This window comes from Aotus nancymaae, unplaced genomic scaffold (genome assembly GCF_030222135.1).
Source record: "Aotus nancymaae isolate 86718 unplaced genomic scaffold, 86718_ANA_hifiasm-v0.15.2.pri h1tg000006l, whole genome shotgun sequence".
NCBI lineage: Eukaryota > Metazoa > Chordata > Mammalia > Primates > Aotidae > Aotus > Aotus nancymaae.
Window position 1 is genome coordinate 75,811,915 of NW_026988417.1, and position 21,406 is coordinate 75,833,320.

Genomic DNA, 21,406 nt, shown 5'->3' on the forward strand with positions numbered 1-21,406 from the left:
TCCAACTTTGTTCTTTTTTCTTTTTTGAGACGGAGTCTTGCTCTGTTGCCCAGCTGGAATGCAGTGGCGCGATCTTGGCTCACTGCAACCTCTGCCTCCCAGGTTCAAGCGATTCTTCTGCCTCAGCCTCCTGGGTAGCTAGGACTACAGGCGCATGCCACCACACCCAGCTAATTTTTGTATTTTTAGTAGCTGGGTTTTCACCATGTTGGCCAGGATGGTCTCGATCTCTTGACCTCGTGATCCACCTGCCTTGGCCTCCCAAAGTGTTGGGATTATAGGCGTGAGCCACCACGCCCAGCCCTTTGTTCTTTTTTCAAAAATGTTTTGGCTGTTCTAGTTGCCCCTTTCTATATAGGTTTTATCATCAGCTTGTTGATTTCTATAAAAATTCCTGCTGGGATTTTTTTGGATTGAATCTATAGACCAATTTGGGGAGAACTGACATCTTAATAATATTGAATCTTCTAATCCATGAAACATGGTATATCTTCTTTTTTTAAGGTTCTTTTATTTTTTCATCAGTTTTTTACTTTTCGGCACAGATCTTACATATTTTTGTTAGATTTCATGTTTTCTGGTGCTACTATAAGTGGTGATTTAAAAACTTGTTTCTAAATATTCATTGCTACTGTGTAGAAGTACAGTCAACTTTTGCTTACTGATTTTGCTACATTCACTTATTAGTTCTAGTAGTTTTAGATGTTATTTGGTTTTTCTATATAGGCAATCATATCATTTACAAATAGATATTGTCTTACTTATTTCCAATCTGTAGGCCTTTTTCCCACCTGCCTTATTGCACAGTGAACTAGTGTTGAATGAATAATGCCTTGCTCCTAGTCTTTTTTTTTTTTTTTTTTTTTTTTTAAGAGAGAGGGAGAATAGGAAGGAGGAAAAAGGAAGAGAAAGAGAGAGAGAGAATGGGGAGGAGGGAGAAGGAAAAGAAAGAGGGAGAGAGAATGGGAGTATTGATTTCTTGCCCAGGCTAGAATGCAATTTAGTAATGGGTATTGAAAACCTCTTTTATACTGATAATTATACTTAATGATGTAGTCAGGAAGGAATAAGGGAAGAAGATAACAAACAAACAGCCAACCAATATTTAATTTAAACCTATGAAATGCTATGCGATTACTGAGGAGTGATTTACTTCCAGTTATATAGTCACCTTTGGAATAGGTGTGAGGTGGTAATGTATGTTTTGTGTATTTGAAGTGGAGAGTTCTATAAATGTTTATTAAGTTTACTTGTTCCGGGTCTGAGTTCAAGTTCTGAATATCCTTGTTAATTTTCTATCTCCTTGATCTATAGAATCGTTAACTCTTCTTGTTGCATTGATCCTTTTGCCATTATGTAATGTCATTCCTCGCCTCTTTTGATCTTTGTTGCTTTAAAGTCTACTTTATCAGAGGCGAGAATTGCATCTCCTGCTTTTCGTTTATTAGTTTATTTTTACTCTCTGTTTGATTGGTAAATCTTCCTCCTTCTCTCTGAGTCTTTGTGTATTGTTGCATGTAAGATGGGCCTGGATGCAGCATACCGATGGGTTTTGGCTTTTTATCCAATTAAAATATATATAAGTTTAATACCGGCGTTTGATGCTAGCTGGCTGTTTTGCCCATTAGTTGATGTAAATTTTTTATTGTGTTAAAGTTCTTTGCTTTTTGATATATTTTTGGAAAGGCTGATATTGGTTGTTCCTTTATATGTATAGTGCTTCTTTCAGAAGCTCTTGTAAAGCAGGCCTGGTGGTGGTGAACTCTCTAAGTACTTGTTTGTTCGCAAAAGATTTAATTTTTCCTTCGCTCATAAAGCTTAGTTTGGCTGGATAGGAAATTCTGGGTTGAAAGTTCTTTTCTTTAAGGATGTTAAATATTGGTCCCCACTCTTTTCTGGCTTGTAGGGTTTCTGCTGAGAGATCTGCTGTAGGTCTGATAGGTTTCCCTTTATGGGTAACCTGACCTTTCTCTCTGGCTGCCCTTAGTATTTTCTCCTTCATTTCAACCCTAATAAATCTGGCAATTATGTGCCTTGGGGTTGGTCTTCTTGAAGAAGACCAACTAATTTACGTTTGATAGGTGTACCTGAATGTGATGAAGAGAATGAATCCAAGTTGGAAAATACTCTTCAGGATATCATTCAGGAAAATTTTCCCAACCTGGCAAGGCAGGGTAATATTCAACTCCAGGTAATACAGAGAACACCACAAAGATATTCTTCAAGAAGCTCCTAGTCTTAAAGGAAAGCATTCTACACCATTTGTATGTTAGCTGTAGGCTTTTTTTGTAAATGGTCTTAATCAGGTTTATTCTTAGTTCTCTGAAGACTTTATTTTTTTGTTTATTAAATCATATATGGCTGTTGAATTTTACCAGATTTTTTTTCTGCACCTTTTGGGGGAAAAAAACAACTTTTGAGATAGAATTCACAGACCCATACTATTCACCCTCTTAAGCATATAGTGGCTAGGCACGGTGGCTTATGCCTGTAATCCCAACACTTTGGGAGGCTGAGGCAGGTGGATCACCTGAGGTCAGGAGTTAGAGACTAGCCTGACCAATATAGTGAAACCTCATCACTACTAAAAATACAAAATTAGCTGGGTGTGGTGGCATGCGCCTGTAGTCCCAGCTACCTGGGAAACTGAGACATGAGAATTGCTTGAACCTGGGAGGCGGGGTTGCAGTGAGGTGAGATCATGCCACTGCACTCCAGCCTGGACAACAGAGTGAAACTCCATCTCAAACAAATAAACAAAAAAGCATATAAATCAGCAGTTTTTCCTATATCCACAGTCATTTTCTGCAACTTTTAAGATGATCATTTAGCTTTTCTTCTTTGTACCTATGACCTTATAACAAATATTATACTTAATATACTTGTTTTTTTATTGCTTTAGAATAGAAACTAAGAGTGTCTTAAATGCTGTCACAAAATTTGCCATTTAGAAGGATATTTTTATTAAAAAAAAAAAATGCCTTGGCTGGGCGCAGTGGCTCATAGCCAAGGTGGGTGGATCACATGAGGTCGGGAGTTGGAGACCAGGCTGACCAACATGGAGAAACCCGTCTCTACTACAAATACGAAATTTAGCTGAGTGTGGTGGTGCATGCCTGTAATCCCAGCTACTCGGGAGGCTGAGACAGGAGAATCACTTGAACCCGGGAGGTAGAGGTTGCAGTGAGCCCAGATCTCGCCGTTGCACTCCAGCCTGGACAACAAGAGGGAAACTCTGTGTCAAAAAAAAAAAAAAAAAAGAGGCCTTAGAGCTTTCATCTCATAAAATCACTTGGATTAAAAAAAAAGTTCACCCTTTGGTCTACAGATCATGACAAAATGTGCATTGAAGAAGCCCTAACAAGAAAAGCCTTAAGCAATTTACATAATGAAAATAACTCCAATAGTAAAAGATTTATAGTTGATTGCCTTTCCTCCTTTGGGTAGCCACACCAGAATTCCTATATAAAATGCTTAATAGATGCAATATGATCAAAGTTATGGCTGGAGGTCCTGCTGTGAAGCTTCATTTACATAACAAGTATTCATTTTCTTAACAATTTGTGTTATAGAACAATAAAAATAGAAAACTTTTCTAAAAGTACTTTTATTCACATTTTACATAAGGTTGAAAAAATGTCAGTTGTCCACTTGCCAGAAAATAGGGAGCTAAAGACTATGTCCTTCCCACCTCACCAATTTTGCCATTGTACCTGTAACATTAAGGTTCTGTTTCCCAGTCTCCAGAGATAAGACCTACAGGTTGTGTTTGGTGTTTCAGAAAAAAAGGAAACTAAGAAAGATGGCCATCATAAGAATATCTCACATTAAAAGAGAGATAGTAGATTGATTTTCTGGGTGTTTTTGTTTTTGAGACAGGGCCTCACTCTGATTGCCCAGGCTGCAGTGCAGTGGCACAATTTTGGCTCACTACAGCCTCAACCTCCCCAGGCTCAGGTGGATCCTCCCACCTCAGCCTCCTGAGTAGCTAGGACTGCAGGCATGCGCCACCACAACCAGTTAATTTTTTTATTTTTTATTTTTTTTTAGTAGAGACAAGGTTTCAGCCTGTTGCCCGGGCTGGTCTAGAGCCCCTGGATTGAAGTGATCCACCCACGTTGGCCTCCCAAAGTGCTGGGATTACAGGCATGAGCCACTATGCCTGGCTGAGTTTCTACTCTTAAAAGAAACAGTGGAAAGAAAGAGAAGACATATTCTCATTTCAAAGCAATTTATGTTAGTAATAACTGAGCAAAGTGGTAGAATTTTTTAGTTGTGTGTTTTCAGAAGTAATGTAAAATTTACTTCATCAGATAATTTAAAAGGTTTCTTGCATATTAAATGGTTAAAGTGATGTTATTAAACTAAAGAAAAAATGCAATACCTTTTTTTTTTTTACAGAATAGTATAAATGTTTATTTTCTGTATGATTTACTTTGCTGTCCTGTTTTTACAATATAGAAAAGTGTATTCTTTGAATAGCTCTAGTAAATATAAATTTAATCTTTCTACTTTGGGATGTAAATAGAGCTAAAAAATTATATACCCAACCCTCCCCAAATAGTCTTTTAAAATCATTGAATTAATGTGGCTATTCATCTTGTTCAGCAATTTGATGCAAATGCCTGAATACAAAAAGTTGAGTAAGTACTACACAGGAAGGAAAAGGCTTCATATTTTAGATAGATTTTTGAAAATCAGAAAAACTAGTAGCATTTGATTGCACCTTGAAATTTTTTACAAGCAAAACATTTGTAAGCAATGCCATCATACATAATCTACAATTGTAATCAAAATTTCACAAACATTTTCTGCACACTGTATATAAATACACATCACAAAGGTGCAGTTAGAATTAACACAGAGTATGTACAAAATGAACAAAGTTTAGGTTAAGACCAAAAACTTATTGCAATCTTTTGAAAAATAACTTGATTAATTATTTTGTCCTCTTACACTAATTTACATTTATACAAATTTTAATTAAACATTCTACATTGAGGTGCTAAGAATGTTTGCACTATCTACATTTAAAGTTACTGCACTATAATTTTAAAAATCCAAATTTCAAAGGAAGATACTTAGTGAATAACAGAATCCTCTTTTAGATTACTTAATTTCTATTGCCTATATCTTGTGCGTTCATATGAACATATATACACACTTAATACATACAACTATAGAGTCCTTGTAGGAAATGCAATAATCATACACTAATTACTGATGATTAAGGTACCTAATAAAATGCCTGAATTCCAACATGGTTTTTTCTTGTCATAAAATCAGGAGTCCTATCACAACAGGCTCTTAAATTCATAGAGTTTTTGAATTACTGAAAATGATTTAGGTTATTTTAGTAAATATAGGAAAAGAGTAGTCCTTCACCTTACCAAATCACTGGCTGAAAATAATGCCGTATTAACTTCCCTTATAAAAAGAAATCCCACTACAATTTTGAAAATTTTGTTAAGAGGCCCATTTCTGTACATCAAATAAGAGTCACGAATTGGTTTGAAACCTTAGTTCAAAAGTCTATAAAAAGAACTGATTGTATAGATGAAAACTTCTCTAAATTCATCTTTTACAGCTTCCATATTCTTTGTTTCTCCACCCATGCCAAATTTTATACTTGATTACTATGTGAGGTTCTATATTATCACTACATAATATGTTTACTTCTATTTATATGCACCTATCATTTTAGTAGTACCCAGTAACCACTTTGACAATTTATTACTTTAAATACATACTACCTCTTTGAAAGAAAATGGAGACAGCCGAGAGCATCTGTTAGCCATTCCTTATCATATAGAAACACACTGCTCATCCTCTGAGAATTATTTACTGTCCTTTAATATTTTATATGTCTTTTTAAAATAACTTTAAAAAATTTTAAAAGTGTGCCTGGGGATTGTTTCCCCCTCTGACATTCCCAAAGAGACAACAGGATATTATTCCAGAATCTGCCCTAAACGTCTGATTTTTCTTTAAAAGATAGTGCTTTTCTAAATAAAAAAAAAATGTCATTTGAATATGTTTCATAAGAATTTGTTTATGTAACATTCTATCTGCATATATTCGAGATCAAGTCCCAAAGAATAACTGAGTGCTAACCACTGCTGCTTTGGCTTTTTCTACTAACAAAGTCATACAACACCATACATTATAAATTATAGTCATTTATAAGCATTTTTTGTCAAAGGTATCAGAAAGAAAACATCTAATTCTTAAGAAATCCAAGCAAATTAAAAAATCTATATAATACAATAAAGAAAAATTCAATTTAGAAGGGGCATAAGCAGATTTAACTAAGATTTAAAAATGTACTAATTTCCTCATTTAAAATTTCTTCTTCAGTATTATAGTTTCAGGTCTTTTACAACAAGGACTGAATTAAAATACAGTAATTATTTTTCTTCCAGAAAATCAAGTGTCCCTGCACCTTAAATTTTCTGTACAGTTCCATTTATCAGTCTTTTGTGCAAGAGTTAGCAATTCATGGCACAAGGGTCACTTTTTGCCTTTCCTGCAGAGTTGATGACACTCATCAAACATCGTCCGAATTCCTCAAGTATCATGCGTTCCGCCGCTGCCTTTGATTTTCCCTTCTTGTCTGCCTGCTCTGCCTGGGCAAGGAGGCAATTACATGTGGCTTCAGCTACTTCCTTAGTTACAAATGTAAATGGCAATCTGAAATGATTTTTGAGAGAGAAATTGGTGGTGTTAAATAACAACAAAAGTGGGTAACATTCTTTCATCTGGAAATCTCTACTGACACTTTCACAGTTCACCAGCAGGATAAGCATCACAATTTACACAGTGAGCACAAGCACATCCTAAAAAGAGCTTTAACAAGTTAGATCTGCTTTTATTATTCACATATTGTAAGAATATTGTTAAGGAAATATAACATTTAACATAAAATATGTGACATATTACCTAGGCAAGGTTATGTGGTAACTAAAAGATATAGTCTACATGAAGACTAGAATTTCTTTAACTAAATCCTCCCAAATCATGAATGTATGCTCCTCCGTAAGTTCAATCTTTATTTACTGCTGTCGCTCCAGTCTAGAATAGTGCATGACACGTAGAGACACTACATTAATTAATTGCTAAATTAATGAATAATATTGGGAATTGACAGCACTATCTCTTGGACAAAATGGAAAATAAAGCACTTTACTACAGTCACTGATAATGTTTGTAGAAAACAAGAAAACATACCAAAATTCTGCATTGTTCTATCACAACAAAACAAAATGGGGAAACCAAATGTTGCTCTATACAGAGCTGCATTCATAAAGACCCGAACTACGGAGGATTAAATTGGAGCAACCCATGGTGATGACTGCTATATTTGTAGCCAACTCAACTCTTTCTTTTTTTGTTTTTGAGACAGAGTTTTGATCTTGTTGCCCAGGCTGGAGTGCAGTGGCATGATCTCAGCTCACTGCAACCTCCGCCTTCCAGTTTCAAGTGATTCTCCTGCCTCAGTTTCCAGAGTAGCTGGGATTACAGGCGCCCACCACCTGACCTGGCTAATTTTTCTGTTTTTAGTAGAGATGGGGTTTCACCATGTTGGCCAGGCTGGTCTAACTCCTGACCTCATGATCTGCCCGCCTTGGCCTCCCAAAGTGCTGGGATTACAGGATAAGCCACTGTGCCTGGCCTCAACTCAAGTCTTAGTCTGTGACAGATTAATTCAAGCAACATAATCTAACCACTAACTCAACAACCTGTGAGTAAGCAGTCACTAACAGAAGTATACTAAACAATGAAGTCTGAAATTAAGGCTTACAATGGCAAGAGAGGGTGATTGAGAATTCAGGCTGCCACATAGCTGTATAGGAATCTTTAACATACAAACAAGCACTTTAAACTGGAAAATACTAATACAAGGTTTTGGTCACTTGAAACAAGCCTGTTAACATGCTGGCATAACTTTATTTATTTGTTTTTGGTGTAACTTTTTAAAAAAAGTTTTTAATACATGGTTTTGATTATAATGTATAATTTTATAATTTTGTTTTCATTTCATATCATAAACATCTTCCCAAGTTTAAAAATTACAAATATTTTACTGTAGCAATATCTTTAACCTCCATGTGGAGATTAGATTCAATACTCTAAAGACCAGAAAGGATCCCAGGTTATAAGCCTCATTAAAGTGCCTGCCCATTTCCACTTTATTCAGTCAAGAACCATTTGCTGCTTATATTCCAATGATAAGAGTTCTTTAGAACCAATATCTTAAGGCAGGGCACAGTGGCTGATGCCTATAATCCCAGCACTTTGGGAGGCCAAGAGAGCAGATCACCTGAGGTGAGGCATTCAAGACCAGGCTGGCCAACATAGTGAGACCCCATCTCTACTAAAAGTACAAAAAATTAACTGGGTGTGGTGGTACATGCCTGTAATCCCAGCTACTCAGGAGGCTGAGGCAGGAGAATTGCTTAAACCCAGGAGGTGGAGGTTGCAGTGAGCTGAGATCGTGACACTACACTCCAGCCTGGGCGACAGAGTGAGACTTCATCTCATAAAGAAAAAAAAAAAAAAGCCTTATTTTTATAAGCACTGGATCTCATTTTCAACTTAGGCATTTTAAATAATATGCCATTTGCAAGGTTCATTCCATTTAATAACTCCTCAAATTAACCTCTAACAAGCTTGCTAATACCAGTCCCTTCCAAATCACAAACCTATGTTGTATCAGGTCTTGACAAACACTGGAGATATTATGGACATGCCTTGTTCCTCACAGCCACCTGATATGGGCTATTTTAAGGGTAAGAAAACTGAGGCTCAAAGAGATGAAGTACTTGTCTAATTCACAAACTACTAAGTAGCACAGATAGTATAAACTCAAGTCTACCTGACTTTAGAGGTCAAACTTTTCTACTCCAGAGCTTAGCAGATAAAGGAGATAACAATACGGAGCTGCACTATTACAGTATGATATGATGGGTGGCCCAACAGGATGGGGAAAGTGCTCTAAGAAATGGAAAAGGCAAGAGAAGGTAAAAATGCAAAAACATGAATAATTACACTTTCATCGAGACATTATGAAACACCTGGTTTTCTTTGGGGTTCCTCAAATTACATAATTACCTCATCTTAGTAGGCAGAAATTAAAGCACAATGGACTAAATCATTACTGTGCATTTTAGACATGCACAATAATCCGACAGTAGTTTCTGTTACCTTTAAACATCTACAAGTTAACTGAAGATGGAAAGAAAGTGCAAAAATCAGGTTTGCAACAACCTAAAGTATAAACTCAACTTAGCTCCCAAAAAGAAACTTTACGAAAAGTGAGTATTTGGGAAATACTACAAAAAGATTAAAATACTGACTTACTTTCCACCGCCACTATTTAAAGCTGGTGCTGGCCTAGTAAGCAAGTCTGAAATTTGAGAGGATAACTTTGTCTTCGCTGCTGTTTGTTGTTGTACCCTTACTTCAGCTGCATCTGCCAAATGCATCAATGTCTTCCTTTCCGGGCTTTCTTCAAAATTCTTACAGCCAACACATTTGCATATTGAGGAACACATTATTTTTGCCTAAAAGATTTACAAAAGAAAAGTTTCCAAATCAAAACCAAAATACATTACTGTAAGTAGATGCCACAATCAAATCACCAGATAATAGCATTACCTGGTTAAGTGATAAGATTAGATGGAAGCATCTCTGGCTGACAAACACTAACTACAAATGTGGCTAGCTAGGTTAGGTACTCTAAGTCTGACGGTGGCTGTATAACGTTTGTGGCTGTGTCCTTCCATGTCAGTTGTCCCCCACTATGAATACAGATTTTCTTCAGATACGTAACACATGTTTTCCACAAACATGAACGATACATTAAAATATCAAAAATAAGACAAGACGTGGTGACTCATGCCTGTAATCCCAGCACTTTGGGAGGCTGTGGCGGGTGGATCATGAGGTGAAGAGATCGAGACCATCCTGGTCAACAAGGTGAAACCCCGTCTCTACTAAAAATGCAAAAATTAGCTAGGCATGGTGGCGCGCACCTGTAGTCCCAGCTACTCGGGAGGCTGAGGCAGGAGAATTGCTTGAACCCAGGAGGCGGAGGTTGCGGTGAGCCGAAATTGCGCCAGCCTGGGTAACGAGCGAAACTCCGTCTCAAAAAAAAAAGAGATCAAGACCAGCCTGGCCAATATGGTGAAAGCCTGTCTCTACTAAAAATACAAAAATTAGCCAGGCGTGGTGGCGCATGCCTGTAATCTCAGCTCCTTGGGAGGCTGACGCAGGAGAATTCGCTTAAACCCAGGAGGTGGAGACTGCAGTGAGCTGAGATCATGCCACTGCACTCTGTCCTGGGCAACAGGGCTAGACTCCGTCTCAAAAAATAAAAAAATAAATAAATAAAAATAAAAAATAAGGGTCATTCTGAATCCAGCCACCTCAATCAAATCATCATTAACATATAGGTGATCTCCCATTTATGCATATGTATACAATTTCACATTAAAGGGATTTCATAGATGGTATTTTTATCATTCTATTGCGCTATTTTTAATCTGAAGAGGGAATTCGGGAGGGACTTCAGATTCCCCACACCCTTCAATAACTCATATGAAACTAGGGTGTATTTTACATTTTATATAAATAAACATTTTCATGTAAAAATATGTCAAATATTTATATAAAATCCTAGACCTTATATTAACAAATAAAGAACTCTTTCATTTTTTAGTTTGTTTTCAAAATCATATACCATACCAGCTTTTCTGCATTTTGCATTTCTTATAACTCATGGAATCCCTGCAAAGTCATCTGGCATAGCTTGAATTCATTCTCTTTAATGGGTGGGTGTAAATTTCTGGTATGATGTGGCAATTTTATTGGGCATTCATTTCCCTATTGATGGGTGTTTATTTTTGTTTCCAGTTCTTGGGTACTACAAATAATGCATAAAAAGATTTTTTGGTATACGCTATCCCTTTTTATTTTTCTTAGTTAGATTTCTAGAATTGGGCTCACTGGTAAAAAGGTCTGTTTATTTTAATTTTAAGAGATGGAGCCAGATTGCTTTTTCAAAAGGCTGTAACACCTCACATCTCATCAGCAATGTGTAAAGGAAGGCTTTCCCACATTCCCTCCAACAATGGATATTATAACTCCTTTTAACATTTTATAATTTGATGGTGGGGGAGATGAAGTAAGATTTCATTGTTCTTTAATTTACATTTCCCTGATCTCAAATGAATTTGAGTATTCTTTTGCAGCTGCATTTTCTTCAGTAAACCTATGTTTATACAAATAAATAAAACTGTCCCTTCTCTCTATAGCACCTAGCAAGATAAACGGACTGAATTATAAACACATTTACTCTGCTCCTTTCTTATAATACACCAACAAATTTCATTTATCAAAGGAATTGGATATAAGTTTGTGTTAACTGTGTTACTGCGATCCTGACTGGGAATCTAACTAAAGCAACACTTAATAAGCACCTAGTGATGAAGAGAGAAAATTCCTGACCTCAGAGTGGAGAAGACATACCAATATTGGTAATTCAGATTATATATATATAGGGTTTTAAAAATTCTATTTATATTTTAAGAATCATAAGATATTAATAATGTGTAACAGGAGCTCAGGATGGAGAAATAGCAATGACACTTACCTTGGCTAATTTAACTTCCCCTGTACAAAAAAAAAAAAGATGTGGAGGGGAGGAAAAAGGTCACAAGAAAAGATGCAACCCTGAAATAAGGTGGGTAGCCATTCATCCAATCAATAAGCCTATAGGCATTGGAAGGAAACATGAATGTGTTGTCCAGATGCAAACCAACAGGACTAAAAAGCCAATTCGGCTGAAGAACAATGTGTCAAAAGAACAACAGTTCAACACAAAATGTCAGATAAGCCACAGCCAATTACCCACTGCTATTCATTGTTTAGTATATTCTAAGTTTCTCCATTTTTTGGTACATAGCTTTTGGAATGATAAATTTGTTACTAGACAGTGTATCTGTCTTGACACAATGTCATCAAAATAGGTATGGCAAGGCTGTCTCTTCTAACACTTTTCAACCAGTACAGTACCTTTTCTATTTCTATTAATTTACAGATTTATTAACCAGTTCAATTAAATGATTAGTTCATATATGTCTGAATTTCATATGCCCAGCATGTATTGATTATTCAATGCCATATACATGAAAGGGTCACTTTCCCCTTCTGATCCAACTTTATATCAATTTCCACATTCTCAAAAGAAGTGTTAATTTTTACATGTTCATAACAACTTTTGTATGATATGGTTTCTAAACGCAAGCAAGCTATTTTATCAGGAATTCAAAAGACTAAAAGATTCCAACACTAGATAAAAACTGGCTTGTTGAATTTGGAGACGTTACTTAAGACAGTTTAAAAAATAAACTTGGAGCCGGATGCAGTGGCTTATGCCTGTCATCTCAGCACTTTAGGAGGCCGAGGTAGGCGGATCACAAGGTCAAGAGTTCGAGACCAGCCTGACCAACATGGTGAAATCCCATCTCTACTAAAAATACAAAAATTAGCCAGGTGTGGTGGCACACACCTGTAATCCCAACTACTCAGGAAGCAGAGGTAGGAGAATCGCTTGAAGACAGGTGGCAGAGGTTCAGTAAGTCGATATCTCGCCACTGCACTCCAGCCTGGACGGCAGAGCAAGACTGTCTCCAAAAATTAAAAATTAAATAAATAAATAAACTTGTGACAGTGGTTTATACCTCTATTCCTAACACTTTGGAAGGCTGAGGTGGGTGGATTACTTGAGTTTGAGACCAACCTGGCCAAATGGTAAAAACCTGTCTCTACTAAAAAAAAATACAAAAATTAGCCAGGCATGGTGGCAGGCGCCTGTAATCCTAGCTACTTGGGAGGCTGAGGCAGGAGGATCTCTTGAACCAAGGAGGCAGAGATTGCAATGAGCCCAGATCATGCCACTGCACTCCAGCCTGGGTGACAGGGTGAGACTCCGTCTTTTTTTTTTTTAATGTTTGCCTACATGCAGAGGGACTCTGTCTCAAAAAACAACAACAACAACAACAACAACAAATAATAAACTAGTCTCTTTATGCAATTTTCACTCATCATCTGCAGAACTCACAAGATGTTGCTCTCCTATTCTACTTTACTTCCTGAGAGGAATATTTGACCTTTTAAATAAGTAAGTTAGGAAAGAATTCATTACACAGAGAATGCAATACACAAAATCTTTCTTTTTTTAAATTATACTTTAAGTTCTGGGGTACATGTGCAGAATGTGTGCAATACACAAAATATTTCATGTGACATATGCTGAATGGGAGAGGGCACTGAACTGGAGGGCATGGTCCTGTAGCAGGGCAAACCTTACCAAGGGACAGTGTGGCCACTGGTGGTATTACTTTAGCAAGTGCAAAGCTAGGCTTTCTGCCCATACATACATACTCTCTCTGAGAATAAGAATACAAATATATGAGAGTATGAGAAGAGCCAAGAACAGGAATAACTCAACCACCCAAATGATTGTCAGTAAGTAAACAGTTTCAGGCATACCAAGAAACCAATTATGGTAACCTAGGGTTAATCTAAATGACTAGATTATTACACATAAGCCTTTAAAATAAAACTATATAGTACTGTGTCTAAAGCAAGAAGGGGAAGATTTATATGGCATTTTTCAGAGCAGATAAAAACTGCTTGTTGGATGTGGAGATGTTACTTAAGACAGTTTAAAAAATTAACTTGTGGCTGGATGCAGTGACTTACGCCTGTAATCTCAGCACTTTGGGAGGCCAAGGTGGGCAGATCACAAAGTCAGGAGTTTGAGACCAGCCTGACCAACACGGTGAAACTCCATCTCTACTAAAAATACAAAAATTAGCCAGGTGTGGAGGCTTCCAAAGAAGTTGCCTGACCTATAAATAAAAATAACCAACTGAATGGAAAAATGAAACAGTGAAAATGGAGACAATCGCCTATCGTGACCAGTAACCTCATCTAGCAATATGCCAGATGCCCCTTTCCTATGTTTATGCTCACAAAGCAAACTTCTTCACTACTTTAGTTTTTCACAGAGCAGTGCTCTTTGAGTGGGCACTACCAGCATTTTGGTCAAGATAATCCTTTAATTTCCAGACTGCACCCTGGGAGACAGTCTTGCTCTGTCACCTAGGCTGGAGTGCAGTGGCACAATCTCAGTTCACTTCAACATCCACCTTCCGGGTTCAAGCGATTCTCGTGCCTCAGCCTCTGAAGTAGCTGGGATTACAGGCGCCCACTACCACGCCCAGCTAATTTTTGCATTTTAGTATAGACAGGGTTTCACCATGTTGGCCAGGTTGGTCTCAAACTCCTGACCTCAAGTGATCTACCCACCTCCACCTCCGAAAGTGCTGGGATTACAGGCATGAGACACGCGCCCAGCCATATGTTTCCAAGAATCCTGTGAAGAACAGTAATTAGAACTGCCCCTTAGGTGAGAATCACTTCTGGAGAGTTTCTAATCCACTTTGATATTATTATTTTTATTGAAAATCAATATATTGGTGTTCCAATCTGCATACTTCCGGCATAATGACAAAGTAGTCATGGTAAATCACCCAATAAGACCCCAGGCTGTAATAATAAGCCCAAAGTATTCCTCCGAAGGCGTGCTAGGGAGGCTCGAAGGCCTTCCTCAAACAAGGGCCTTTGCACCAACTGTGCGTATTTTCAAACTGCAATAGCAAGGTGATTTCCCAATTTTTAAATAAATTTTTGTAGTATGTCCTTTCTGAAACTGTTTTTAAAGGAGGTTATTTTCCCCACCCAGCATCTCACCTCATAGCATTCACAGTAGTTTTTAAGACATCCTGATCGTTTGCAATTACATCCTTTGCTATGACGTCGATCTGATTCTCCCTCTTTTCCTTTCCCTATCTTAGGCTTAAAGGCTTCTGGATTTCTGTCAAGGCATGCCTAGCAAAATAAATCAAGTATCAGTTAGAGTTAAATCATAGTAGATAAAATTTAAACACTGCAAAAAGAATTAATATGTTTCTTTGCAAGACAATTGGGTTATTTAAAAAACTCATGAAACTGGATTATTTCTGTCAGTTACATGAAATTTAAAAAAAAATCACCTTTATTGCTTTTTGCCTTTCATTTTCATGTTCCAAATTGTTGTAGCAATTAGTACAATTGCAGTTGTTGCAAAATTCACCATTTGCAAAGCAATCACAATATCTGAAAGGTAAAGTCAGTATAAGGTAAAGACTCATGATTAAGTAAAACTACTAATTACCTGATTATATATGCATACATTGTGTGCGTATATATATATTGTACACATACTATATATGTGGTAAAGCATTTTAGAGATGTACTCAGCTACCCAGTTAAAGAGTTAACAACACATGTTGTTAACCACACACTAAGACTCAAAGTTTATATCACCAAGTCCTAGAATTTTGGCCCAAAAACTTAGTTCAACCAATAACAGCTGTCAACACAAGAGCTATATAATTTTATATGCCCCCAAAGTAAGGCATTTCAAAATTCTGAAAAAGGAAAAAGACTGGTTCTATTCTAATAGTGGAACTGGCTCATCTGAGTTATAGTAGTACTTCTTTGGATTCTACACCCAGTAAGACCAATGCTTTTCAATTAACTATTTCATGTCAGATCTTTTTGTTTAATGCTAATAAGCAAATTAACCATTCAATGATTTTTAAAACTACTTAGTTTCACTTCACTTAAGAGACCAAATACAAAAGTCATAAATAAGATAAAACATTATTATTAAGGGCAGAGGCTATGTCCGTCTCATGCTGCTGTGTCCCTAACCCCTACTCCTGTGATCCATGTACAGTAAGGACTCTAAATATTTCTTTCTGAATGAATGAAATAATATTTTTACACTGTCACATGTGTGCCAACGTTCACTTGTATGTTTACGTAAATTACTTTGACTTATGAACTTTGGTCTGCTAAAAATTTTTAGTTAACTCCATTTACTTTTAAGAGCATTTCTAATTATATTAAATGAGCAAATAGTGGCAAAAACACTTACAATTTCAAACACAGTGATTTTGTACAATTACAGGGCTTTCGGGGCCGACTGGCAGACTCCGATGGAATTATGCTGTGCAGATACAAAAAAAAATACCTTTAATCAATTAATAGTAACTAAAATTAATTTAGTGGCTACGAATAATTTAAAATTTAAAAATTTAAACCCAAAACTAATTTAAAATTAGAAAAGTCTCCAATCTATAAACCCCTCCAGAAATAAAGCTTTAACAAATGTGTCCCTCTAAAATAAAAAGTTTGCTATGTTGTTTCATTTATATTGGGTTCAAAGGCAAGTTGTAACATAAAAAGAGGTAGACAAGACATCATGGAATTTTTTTTTTTTTTTTTTTGAGATGGAGTCTTGCTCTGTCTCCAGGCTTGAGTGCAGCGGCGCAATCCTGGTTCACTACAAGCTCCACCTTCTGGGTTCAAGCAATTCTCCTGCCTCAGCCTCCCAAGAAACTGGGACTACAGGCGCCCGCCACCATGCCCGGCTAATTTTTGTATTTTTAGTAGAGACAAGGTTTCACCATGTTTGCCAGGATGGTCTCAATCTCTTGACCTCATGATCCGCCCGCCTCAGCCTCCCAAAGTGATGGATTACATGCATGAGTCACCACGCTGGGCGGAATGATTTTTTAAAAGGAAGTAATCAATAACTGCTAGAGAACATGACACAAACACTGTCCCTTCTAAGAAAACAAAAGCTGAGATTGCCTCAAAACTCTTGGAATTCAACTATAAAAGGCAGGGAGGAAAAGGAGTATGTGGAGGAGGAAATGGAAGTGGGATTTGGACTGGTTCTGGGTAATTAAGCACTGCTTCTAAGCTGATATTGCAAAGGCAGTAATTAATAAACAAATATGAGACTTAGGAATTCTCTAAAAAAATAAAAAATAAATAAAAAATAAACATCAACAAAAAACAAGGACCTAACATAATTTTAAAAATAGTTGGCCAGGTGCAGTGGCTCACACCTGGAATCACAGCACTTTGGGAGACTGAGTCAGGAGGATCACTTGAGCCCAGGAATTGGAGATTAGCCTGGGCAATACAGTGAGACCACATCTCTACAAAAAAATTTTAAAATTAGCAGAGCATGGTGGCATGTGTATACAGTTCCAGCTACTCAAGAGGCTGAGGCAGAAAGATCATTTGAGCCTGGGAAGTGGAAGTCGCAGTGAGCTGAGCTCACAGCACTGCATTCCAGCCTGGGCAACAGAGCAAAACCCTGTCTCAAAAAATAAAGATAACAAATAGTTACCATCATCATTTTGGAAACATACTCGGAAAGAAAGAGAATAATAAAACCAATGTAGCAAAACTGGTGAATCTGAATAAAGAATATTTGGGAGTTAACTATTTCTGTAATTTTTCTGTTTGAAATATTTCCAAAAATATTTTAGAGGCATGCTCACATGGCTTTAAGGGGAAAGAAAAATCAAAGAGGATGTATTCTGGAATATATATGTTTATTGTTGCATTTAAGCTGATCTAACAACTTAGCTTATGTACATATTTTCAAAATACTTACCCATTGAACGGAGGCCGTGCCTGGGTCTGGATACCAGATGTTCCAGTAAAGGTAGAGTTGCTTGCTATTGATACATATGAAGACTGCTGTAGCTACATGTAAAGAAAATTAATTTTACATATTTCCAAAAATGGATAATACTGTCAGGTATGATGTTCAGTAAAAAATACATATTCATCTACTAAAATAAGAAAAATGTAATGGAGAATTTCACACAATAGAGCTCTTTTAAAGTCTCAAACCAATACTCTAACTGAAAATAATGTGAATATTTTACAGTATTATATAGTACAAATATAAATAAATTATTTCACAGAAGAGTTAAGTATGTCAGAATGATAGGAAATTCTAGATGAATGCTCTCTAAGTATTATAATAACTTATATTGGCTAAAAAAATGCAATGTGCCTACCTGCAAATAAAATAGGTAATATATTGATCATTTATCACAATACAAATTACAGAGAATGAGAAGTTACATGCACAATAGTTGGGTTTCTATTTTACACCAACTTCTAAACATCAGAAATGCTTATGACAAAAATACTGAACACTATTCTTTTTATTAACAGCCACATAACATATTCCAAAGTACATTTCATTAAAGTACACGTGTGGGTTTGTTTCCCTGTCTTTCATTCTAAAGATGACCAGATAAGAGTAGATAGATCACTAAAGATACATCATCTAGAAATGCATCTCACAGTTCATTTTCCAATAAACAAATTTTAACTTATTTTCCAAGTCAGTGGCATCAAATTCATGCATGAGGAAGAGCTTTGTAACAGCCATAGTCTTTTCCAAATACATTTGGATTCTGCTGATTTTAACTTCAATCTATTTTCTATCATATCGCCATAGCCTTGCCCTCTTGCCAAGCTGCTCTCAGCTCCAAATTGTCTGACTTGTATATCTGACCTGTGTTGTACATTTCAAAATGCTAAAGGTACATAGAAATAAACTCAAAAGTTTGCGTTAACATTTCAAGATTCTGGAAAGTGCCACTTTAATACTGAGTCAGATGTGTCTGACTAGTGTCTAGGATAGCACTAGACATCTTGGACCCCATTATCACTTTTGCAATACAATGACTTCATTTTTTCCACATACCTGAGTAACATACTGAGCTGGAAGCACTGCATAACCCACATTCCCTGTTCCTGGAGCCGGTGCCAGGACAGTGCCTGGTGGCAGGTTAGTGAGGTTGGGCTGGATCTGTGGCAGTGGTGTGGCAGGCATGATAAGCCGTTGCTGTGGCTGGCTAGTAGTTACTATTTGTGAAGTTGAATTGATTGGTTTTGGAACAACCTAAAAAGAAGGGATGTGTATCAATGACCACAAAATAAATTTTATAGCTGTTCAATTAAGTATAAATCTCTTGTACCTAAATCTTAACTTTCTATTTAAAAGGTAAATTGTCTATTTGGGAGAGACTGAGAAAGAAGTTATGTGATACTCACTTGTTTGACAGCCTGAGCTGAGACAATTGGAACTGACATCCGCACTGGGGTTGTATTAACAACAACTGGCTTTGCTTTTCAGAAAACGAAAAAAGGATGAACAAGTTATTTACAGAAAATGGTATCTAAAACACTTAAGAATACTTAGCTCTCCCATGTTATTCTCATAAAAAAGCTTAAAGAATTCCATTTGATTCCTAATTTGAGCAATCTTTTTTTTTTTTTTTTTTTTTTTTGTTACCCAGGCTGGAGTGCAATGGCGCGATCTCGGCTCACTGAAACCTCCGCCTCCTGGGTTCGGGCAATTCTCCTGCCTCAGCCTCCCGAGTAGCTGGGATTATAGTGCGCCACCATGCCCAGCTAATTTTTTGAATTTTTAGTACAGACGGGGTTTCACCATGTTGACCAGGATGGTCTCGATCTCTTGACCACGTGATCCACCCACCTCGGCCTCCCAAAGTGCTGGGATTACAGGCATGAGCCACTGCGCGCGGCTAATTTGAGCAATCTTTAATCAGGATAGTTGCCTTTCAAAACCGCTTACCCTATCTATCAGAGAACTTATATCTAAAGTGACTACAGTCCATCCACTTTATGAGGGAATATTTGTAGGCTGAAAACATTCAATTGAGAATATTCAATCTGTGTTCAGATGATTTATACATTCAGTACTAAATCCAGTCAAATGAAATGTTGTATAAATAAAAGAACTGTCATTTATAAGCTTGAGTAACAATACCACTCTACACTACTATTTCTAATTGCTGTTTCTATTCAAACCAAAGAAAATATCTTTCTTGTGTCTTTTTTTTTTCTCTTTTTTGAGACAGAGACTCACTCTATCTGTCACCCAGGCTGGAGTGTAGTGGCATGATCTCAGCTCACAGCAACCTCCACCTACCAGGTTCAAGCGACTCTTGTGCCTCAGCCTCCTGAGTAGCTGAAATTAGAGGTGTGCACCACCACACCTGGCTAATTTTTTAATTTTTAGTAGAGACGGGGTTTCACCATGTTGGCCAGGCTGGTCTTGAACTCCTGACCTCAGGTGATCCCTCTGCCTCTGCCACCTAAAGTGCTGGGATTATAGGCATAAGCCATCCCGCCCAGCCAGTGTAATTCCATATTTACAGAATACATTCTAAAAGGCAGCATACCAAAAAGGATTGGGCTCTAAAGCCGTAAGACCCAGGGCATTTAAATCCCAGTTCTGCCATTTTCTAACCACTTAAGCTGTCTTTGCCTGTATCCTCATCTGCAATATGGGGAGTATCTACTTCATGGCATATAAGGGTTAAATATATGTTAATTCAGAAAAATTGATCATCACACTGCCTAACAAATAGTAAATGCTCACTAAATGTTAGCTGCCATCACTGTTGTTACAACTGCTGCTACTATATAAATGGCATTGTGACCATCGTTTCAGGAAAGCTAAAGCACTAGACCTCTGCTCTCAGGGAGTACAGCCAATTAAGCAGGTGCCCAAATAAGATAAATATTATTAAACAAGATACATGAAGAACTGTCAGAGTTTAAAGGGAAGAAGATATATATATATATATATTTGGCAGAGGATAGAAATACAGAAAAAGCACATGGAGGACAGAGTACTGAGATGGGCCCCAATCAATAGGTTGGCCGCATGGAGGGCACACAGACTGGAGAAGGGCATTTCTGCATTTTTTTCTTTTCTTTTTATGAAATGGAGTCTCACTCTATCACCCAGGCTGGAGTGCAGTGGTACAATCTCTGCTCACTGCAACCTCTGGCACCTGGGTTCAAGCAATTCTTGTGCCTCAGCCTCCCAAGTAGCTGGGATCGCAGGCGCCTGCCACTAATCCCGGCTAATTTTTGTATTTTTAGTAGAGACAGGTTTTCACCATCCTGGCCAGGCTGTCTTGAACCCCTGACCTCGTAATCTACCTGCCTTGGCCTCCCAAAGTGCTGGGATTACAGGCGTGAGCCACTGCGCCAGGTTGAGAAGGGCATTTCATGCAGAGACAGAGGCATGAGAAGTGGAGGCTTAATCTGGGGAAGCTGCAAAGCATATTCACAAATGTTGGTGACCAAACCAGTCTGGCTAATACCTGGGGTTAAGTAGACAAACACAGGGAAAAAGGCAGACTACAGCCATTTACTGAGGACCTTGCATGTTAGGGTATGACTCTGTGTATTTACTCTGTATTTTTAATTCAGTACTCAAAGTTTCTAGGGATTTAAAAAAAACAGAAGTTATATTGAAATAAAAGAAAAATTAATTGTATTGGGCAGCAGTGTGTAAAACAGAATGGAGTTGCGAGGGAAAAGTCAGAAGAGTGTAAAAAAGTGAGGGTCTGATATGGAGTGACAGCAATGCGAA

At 37.3% G+C, this 21,406-nt stretch overlaps 1 protein-coding gene across 5 annotated transcripts in view; it reads right to left on the reverse strand.

Moving 5' to 3' along the window:
* Window positions 1-4,665: 4,665 nt before the first annotated feature.
* The window catches only part of LIN54 (lin-54 DREAM MuvB core complex component), a 92,927-nt gene continuing 76,186 nt past the window's right edge, over window positions 4,666-21,406 (reverse strand). For all 5 annotated transcript variants that reach the window (XM_012447028.2, XM_012447027.2, XM_012447024.2 and 2 more), the window contains 8 exons: window positions 19,048-19,121; window positions 18,698-18,895; window positions 17,588-17,679; window positions 16,052-16,123; window positions 15,123-15,225; window positions 14,821-14,958; window positions 9,361-9,563; window positions 4,666-6,690 (listed from right to left, as the gene is read on the reverse strand). In XM_012447028.2, coding sequence (XP_012302451.1) covers window positions 6,489-6,690; window positions 9,361-9,563; window positions 14,821-14,958; window positions 15,123-15,225; window positions 16,052-16,123; window positions 17,588-17,679; window positions 18,698-18,895; window positions 19,048-19,121 — 1,082 coding nt within the window. In that variant the 3' untranslated portion in view covers window positions 4,666-6,488. The remainder of the gene's footprint in view (window positions 6,691-9,360; window positions 9,564-14,820; window positions 14,959-15,122; window positions 15,226-16,051; window positions 16,124-17,587; window positions 17,680-18,697; window positions 18,896-19,047; window positions 19,122-21,406) is intronic.